Here is a 7,979-nt window from a genome sequence, read left to right on the forward strand (position 1 = left end):
TAACCATTTGATGTGATGGCACTGTAGTAAAGTCATGCTGGCATGCTATGGAAGTGGCATTAGAGTTGAATTATTTTTCTTTCATCATTTTTAATTGGTTTGATGTGCGTTACTCCTTTTCGTGACATGGTTTTGTTTCATTTACTTCAGAGAAATTACCGCTATTTTTCATCTCCAGGGTGATGAAGAGGCTAGCCTGGGCTTGCCAATCAGTCCTTTCATGGATCGCTCTGCTCCTCAGCTGGCACACCTCCAGGAATCTTTCATCACTCACATTGTGGGACCACTATGTAACTCCTATGACTCAGCGGGGCTGATGCCAGGGAAATGGATAGAAGATAGTGATGAATCGGGGGACACTGATGAGCATGAAGAGGAAGAAACAGCAGAAATGGAAACTTGTGAAAATGCTGAATCCAGTAAGTTGTTCACGCTTCTGTTTTTCAACAGAGCAAGTTCCATATTGTGACCAAAAACTAAGCAGCCATATTGTAAAAGTATAGAGATCATGAGCTGGTCAGGTTCAACATGGGCCTCTCCAGAGTTACAGTGATTCAGTGCTGTCCTTCCTTGGTGAAGCTGGCATGTAGGCAGTTACGTTGGTAATGGAGACGCTCTATGGTTTCAGGACTGATATGCATTGCTGTTCGTATCTACTACTCGTTTCTACCTTCAGTTGAGGTTTCTGGGGGTGGATCACCCATCTGTTCATGAGGGCTTTTTAGACTATTTCAGCACTGATGTTATTAGACTGCAACAATTTCAGTTGAAGAAAGGATGGCTGGGAGAAGATTTTTCAAGGAAAGCACTCATCATTTCCATGAGTTAGCATGATGTACAGGAATAATAGAATGAGGCTCTGAGATGCTGATGCAGTAAAAGAGTTTTTAGCAATGGAAGTATTTTAATGCAAATCTCTTCAAGGTAACGTGTGGAGAAGAGTGGGGAGTGAGTTGGCACTGAGCATTGCTGTGTTGTGTGCTGGGAGCTGCGTCACTTGGCCCTTCTGGCTAATCAGTAACTAAAGCTGATGATAGTCTCCTGCCTCTCCTCCAGAAGGGCAACAGTGCTGACATTTGTCATACTGAGAGGAAAACTTTGTACCTTGAAAGGAGATCTCAGGAAGTCGTTGGAAGAGATTTTTAAGAGAAAAGGCTGCAACTGTAGACCTGTTTCTTTTACCAGTTTAATCCTGCATGCATTACCTTTTCCTCTCTTTCGTGTTCCTCCTCCCTCTGAATTTCCTACTGCCGTTCTTTTATTTCCTTCCTCCGGGTCATCTTTATCTCCCTCCCCTATACCTAATCCTTCTAGAAAGCACCAGCCTTAAGAGAGCTAGTGAAATACTGATACGTAGCCTTTTCTCTTAACAGCATCACTTTTTCTGTTCTTTCCCACACACTTTCATGCCCTGCTGACTATCATCCCTATCTTCTGTTGGGGAAGCTGAGAAGCAGAAAGGTTTGATGATTGCAATAAGTCACATAAAGACGTGGAACTAAAATCTACGTCTCCTGATGTGCAGAATTGACCTTTTATCTCCAGTAAGATCCAGGGGTATACGGGTTGTATTTAAGAAATCGTTGCTGTTGTTCACACACACACGCTTGCACATATTTTAAGTTTAACAGGTTCACATGCACAGAAAATGTTGTTGAGAACAGCAAACATTAAGTAATATAGTACACACAGGTTTATTTTAGCACCTTATGATCTATCAGCTCTGTAATAGCAGGCAGAGCCACATGTTTCTGTGGCAGATTGGCATTTATGGAATTGCCTACCAGGGGAAAGCGTATGCGATTGGTAACCAACATAGACCCCAAAGCCTGAAACTGATATTGCTGTATTAAAAAGAAAGATGAAGGATGTTCTTGTTTATCCATTGGAGTGTCTAACCTTGCTTTGAAATCCTTAGTTTCCTTTCATCTCATTTCTGTATTCACTTATCTTCTTTATCACTGCTAGTCAAGTCCAACAATGCTGCTTTCAGGTTAAAAGCACAGACCATTATTAACCCTTGTCACATTGAAAACAGACCATTTTTTAGTTGTCTTCTGTTTTCCTTTTCACATTCTACTCCATGACTGTACTTTACTATTCAACCTGGTGCTTTTAGGCTCGTTATCTTTTTCAAAACCTTAAAAATGAATGTATCAGAAGTTTTGAAATATCCAAACAAACTCTTCCTACTTCCTTCTTACTAAATGTGGGGTGCTCATCTTCTCGATCGTACCAATGTGTTACAAACTGTTTTCTTCCAGTTCCCTAAATTCTCTGTGACTGTGTGGATCTGAATCAGGAATCTATGGCATCTTTTGTGCCAATATAGGGGTCTTACAGGTTGTTAGAAATTTATACCTATGATCACCACAATTTTGGATGTTCTAAACTTTCCCAATGAAACAAAATAAAAGGTTGAGATGTCAGATGCATAGTTACTAAGAGATGTGTAGATGTTGGTGAAGATCTTTTTCTTGATTGAAATGACTTTAAGGCAGGTGGAAATATAATTGTGGCAAAAAACACTTCACCTAGGTCCTGATAATTCACTAAAGCAGTTGAGATAAATTTAAGAGTTATAAACTCTTAAGGTAGCTTAAAATCATTTTTGTTATTATACAAAAGCATGTAATTCCCCCAAATTTCTGATGCAAGTATAAGAATTAAACAGGCTCAGTCTTTATTGATTCAGACAAATTTTAACACCACAGCAAGTGCTCGCTGGTGTCTGCAGAGAGCAGCAAGATGCAGGGTCACCCGGGAAACCCAGGAGAGAATGTCCTGCTGCGGCATTGGCAGGATAGGGGCTTCTTATTAGTGCTAAACCTGAAGGTTTCCTACAGGGAACCAAGGGCTTTCTAATGAAGGATTGAGCTGGATTTGGTCTGTGCTCAGTGAAAAGCTCTTTGTTTCCAGTTCAAAAGCTTCAAGGGCTAAACATTTTGGATCCTGACACAGACATACTTTAGGCAACCTGCAAATACTAATTCACGCAAATTTATTTGTTACAAAACGTTCCTCTACGTCACCTTCTTTAAAAAAGAAATCAGCAGTTGTCTTTGGAGGAGTTATTATTTCAGTTCTGTGACTGCCATTGCCACTGTTAATGACCAGGGAAAATTTTCAAGCTGTGTACTGTTAAGGAGTTAACAATCTGTGTTGGACAGACTATAATGACACAGAAAAAAACGACATTTCAGACAGCAAAACACTTGTAGTGCAGCTGTGTCAGGAGCCATGAGAACTACCAGTGGCAAAAACATTTTATAGGTTAACAGCAGGGGACTGATGCTTCAAAACCAAAGACAAGCGAGCTCCCTGGTAGTATTTGTCTATATGACTACTTCTTCAGTGGTCAGACTCCGTTGCCGAAGCAATGTTGCGCAGAGGCTTTAAGGTCATCTCCACTGCGATGGTGGAGTGACAAGTCTCTGACTTTGAAAAGGGAACATAGGAATGGGTTCCCTCCTTTGATTACTAATGCTTGCTCATTCATTATCCTTCTATGGCTCAGATCAGAGGTAAAATGTGGAGAAAACAAAATCAGGATTTGTTTTCTAGGGCAATCAGCAGGGACCCATTGGGGGCGGGGAGGGGCACAGAATTTAATGTATGTGTTATGGAGTAGGTTGATCAGAGTCTTTAAGTACTTGTTATAAAAAAATGAGCAGAAACAGCTCAACAACATGTTCTATGCATAATCATTCAAGCACTAGATGTCTTTGTGAGCTGCATAGTCAGGGACAGCATGCAGCCTAAGATAGGATGAAGCCAGGGCTCAAACTGGGCAGGAAACCAGTTTCCTTTCCCGGAGATCTGGAGAGGCATAGCTTTCTGAATTTTAAGACCGTTTAAGTTTGTGGTTTTAAAAATCTGTTGGTGCAGTTCCTGTATGTCATGGTACACCCTGTCTGCTTCCGACACCTTCAGTCCTTTTTCCTTCTTCTCTCACAGAAAACAGTACATTAATGTCACACGGTATTTTACAGGAAAGAAGAAGTTCAAGAGGAGGAAAATCTACTGTCAGATCACTCAGCACCTGCTTCAGAACCATAAAATGTGGAAGAAAGTAATTGAGGACGAGGAGAGGTTAGCCGGGACAGAGAAGCAAGGCGCGGAGCAATCCACGCTGCACCAATCTTCAGAACAAATCCAGGCCATCAGGGAAGAAGAGGAGGAGAAAGGGAAGCCCAAAAGGGATGAAGAGGAGAACACAACTGTAGAACCGAACCAATGACAATATTTACACCAGTATTTTAAGACAGATTGACTCGTGCACAGACTCTTTCTCAAGCCAGCACAGCATTTAGACACAACACTGTAGAAGTATGGGATAATGCGCCTACAGCTGTTTAATTTGTTTCTCTTTCCTTTTTATGGTGAGGTACATTGTTTAAACTCCTATGCTCATGGAAGCTTTCACACTGCGACACCGGCTTTTACAGACTTTCTTTAAAGAGATTTGGGGGTGGGTGGAATTATATAAATATATATATATAGCCAGGGTTATTGGCTGCGCACTTCAGCAAAATACATTTAATGATATATTATGGTCACTGTGATATTTACAGAAGAAAGTTATCTAAGGAAATGCTGCTTCTAAAGCACATTTGCAGTTAACAGTAAGGTACCAGTTAAGTAGCTTTTGCTCTTAATGCTGAGGGATAAAAGTTCCAAAGCTTTATATGAATGCTGATGTATCCTGCCAACATGTATGTGTGCGTGAGGGGGTGTTTGCGAGTGTGAGTGGATGTAATGTAATATAGCATAGTTTGAGTTCTTCTAACAATAGCTGTAGCACATGTCCCAACACACAACAACAAACAGAAGGCCTGCATTTTAGAGAATTTGTGCCCACAAGGGAACCAGAGACCATTTTGAGGAGCTTTGTGTTCCCCATAGCCCTCCAAGTCCCAGGTTGCACTCCGTCTGCAGGCAGCAGCCTTTCAGCAGGGGCCGCGGTGGCCCGGGCTGCTGGCCTGGCCCCATCCGGCTGTGCAGGCTCCTCCACCTCCCCCTCTTCCTCCTCCTCCTCCCCGGCACTTCCCAGACTGCTGGCGAAAGGGATGTGCCAGGAAATGTATTTTCCAAAGGGGGTTACAAGGGACCGTGTGGCATGCTGGTCTGTTCCCCTTGAGAGGACCTGGCCCTCTGTATACTTCTGAGTGTGTGAATGGCTGCGTGGGGCAGCGTGTGTGTTTGGGCAGGAGAGAACAGAGAGCAAATGTGTGCACGTACTCAGAAACTAGAGGCACGCTGTCATCTTCCTACCCTAGCCTTATGCCTCCGTGCATCAGTGGCCAAATATATCATTTAAGAACGAAGCTCAACTACGTCTCTTGAGAGCAAAAGAAGGGGAGTGTGGGGGCCCTGCCCTTCCTCAGAGTAAAAGGCAAACGATGCATTAGGAGCAGCGTGGGGGACAGGTGCCAGTCCTGCGTCGGCCGGACACTCGTATGTCTCAGCAACCACTCACATGAACTTCAGAGAACTTGGTTTTTCAGTGTGAGGTGCTGGATGGGAGCAGTTTGTTGCTGGCATTCTGCTTAGAAGCAGCGTGTTTGATCCCACCAATATACTTTTTTTCTTTTTTCTTTTTTCTTTTTTTATTAAGAGAAAGGAAAAGATCGGGCCTGTAAGAAGAGCGGATCTTTTTTTTTTTGTTCTGTTTATTTGTTTTCTCTGTTGTTTATGCTGTGAGCCAAATGTCTATTTAAAAGGTTGGATATTCACTTTCAATATTTTATTTCACGATATTATATTTGTCAATTATTAGCTATCTAGATGTAAATATGGAAAAATTTTTATGGGTTCCTGTAGATAATGATATCTTTAAAAAAAAAAGAAAAAGAAAAAAAGGGAAAAGTTTTTTTGTAAAGCTAATTTTTTAAAAAATAAATACAAAAACATTTTTATACAGTGTAGCCGTTTCCAAACCCAGCAAATAAAGTCTTGAGTAATTTGTATAGACCCTTCTGGGAAGCCAGTGGTCTACAGGATCAAGGCTTTGAAATACTAATGCTCTTTGGGACTGGCAGCACCAACCAGTACCACACAATTTAGAGTTTTGTTCCCACAAAAAGAATTATATATATAAAGTTCAGTATCTCAAAAAATAATTTGACTATGTATGCTTTTTATATTTTGATCCTGCAGCCCCTTGCCAAGAAGAGGATTGCTTGTGTGAGTAAGAATGCTTGTGAAAGGAAGAGTTTGTAGAAGTCCTTTCTATATTAAATTTCTGACATTTCATCCATCACTTTTTGCTATTGTTACACATTCACCATATTTCATGATCCTATTGATACCTCCCGAAAAATGTTGGAAAACATTCTCTATCAAAGCCAATCAGCATGTGTTGTCACTTCAGAGTTTCTTTTTGCTTTGCATTTCCATTAGAGTAAGCTTTTGCTGGAAAACAGGATTTTGGTTTCTCTACAGGTTGCATTTGCCTGATACCGTCCCATCCTACTCTTACCAGTAGAGAAGGCATTTGCCTTTCGACAGAGTGACTCTAGAGCATGGCTCCGAATGCTCTTAGCAGCAGAAATACTTAGTAAGTGTTTTTCAATGAAATCAGAAAAGCAAAGATCCCAATTGCACTATTATTTTAAAGGGAAAGGATATAGCAGAATTCATTCAAAAGAAAAAAAGATGTCTCCAAGATCTCAGCAAGTCTCCACCAATTCCAGCTTGCACTGTTTTCACACCTCTTCAGTCACTTTGATTAATCATTTTATTTGGGCTTTTCTTGTACAAGCGATATGCATACCTTATAGTATGAGTAGAATTTAATATGCCTCATTCTGTCCTTTAAAAATTAAACTTACAGAGATGCTTTAAAATGTCACATCTCCAAGCACTTTTTTCTCTATTTTCAGTGCATGATCACTGGGACTGGATTTTTTATATTGATTTTTATATTGCCTTTGCTAGAAGAAGAAAAAAAAAGTTATTGCAGAAAGTGTTAGTGGGTGCCCAGTTGGTAAAATCATGAAGAGGCATTCAAGAATGAGGCGAAATCCTGCAAGTGGAGTTCCACATACTCCTCTAAGCAGGCATACACAGGGTTGAACTAAGAAAAATTATCCTAAAAATGTGCTGAAATGGAATTATTATATCTTTCCTGGTCATCGTTTTTGGTTGCCATTAGGTAAAATCAGCGTCAGCTTCTAATTTGTTAAGATTTCTTTCTGTATTGCCAACGCAGCTGTCACAAATTGTTACTGCATTGCTACACAAGCCTGTTTGTGGGTACAGTTTGATTAACTCAGGTCTTTTACAGTGAAGGAATTGCTGGCAGGCTTAAAGTCAGGATGATCATTGACTTTATCCAAACTGGAAGGAATACCAGTGAAGAAGCTAAAGTAGCTGGGAGTGGTTAACTTGGTAAGAGGTGACCTTTTTTGCACTCCAAATAGTTACTCATAGAATCCAATTTCTGCAGGTCTCCACTCCTTATGAATCTGATTTTCAGTCTTTGCTGTGCATTTCTGGCAGGCAAGGATCAGGAAATTTCCCAGGTTGGCTTAAATATCACACAAAAGAAAATACCAGAGAGATTTTATATCAAACATGCGAATACCATTTTTTTGCTTTGGGTTTTTTTAGTAGATAATGAAGCAGGTAATTTTTTTTTTTTTTTTTTTGGGGGGGGGGCGCGTGTTATAATAGTTTCTAGTCCAAAGGAGACAAAACTTTTGACCTGCAGTTGCAGCAACCTTTTGGAGGCTAGACCTTTATGGTTTTCAGCTTTCTGCAGTCCTTTGGTGTTGCAAACCCCAAATAAACCAGTCTGTGCAATATTTTGGGGGGAAAAAAAGCAAGAAGAGAAAAATAATTGTATTCTATCAGCAAAGTGCTCAGATTTCAGGTGGGATGTTTACAATGTTGATATGGGTTTCTGGTATAGACAGTATGCAAAGAGGTTTGTTAGATACTACAGAAAGCAAGGCCTATTTAAACAGTGTTTTGCA

General features: G+C 40.6%; 1 protein-coding gene across 1 annotated transcript in view; it reads left to right on the plus strand.

The window, feature by feature from the left end:
* The window catches only part of PDE3A (phosphodiesterase 3A), a 270,463-nt gene extending 263,610 nt beyond the window's left edge, over nt 1-6,853 (plus strand). Inside the window, exons 15-16 of the mRNA XM_076342466.1 lie at nt 179-419; nt 3,993-6,853. Coding sequence (XP_076198581.1) covers nt 179-419; nt 3,993-4,240 — 489 coding nt within the window. The 3' untranslated portion in view covers nt 4,241-6,853. The remainder of the gene's footprint in view (nt 1-178; nt 420-3,992) is intronic.
* The last annotated feature ends 1,126 nt before the right edge of the window (nt 6,854-7,979 follow it).

Source organism: Aptenodytes patagonicus, chromosome 1 (assembly GCF_965638725.1).
Source record: "Aptenodytes patagonicus chromosome 1, bAptPat1.pri.cur, whole genome shotgun sequence".
In the NCBI taxonomy this organism is placed as follows: Eukaryota; Metazoa; Chordata; class Aves; order Sphenisciformes; family Spheniscidae; genus Aptenodytes; species Aptenodytes patagonicus.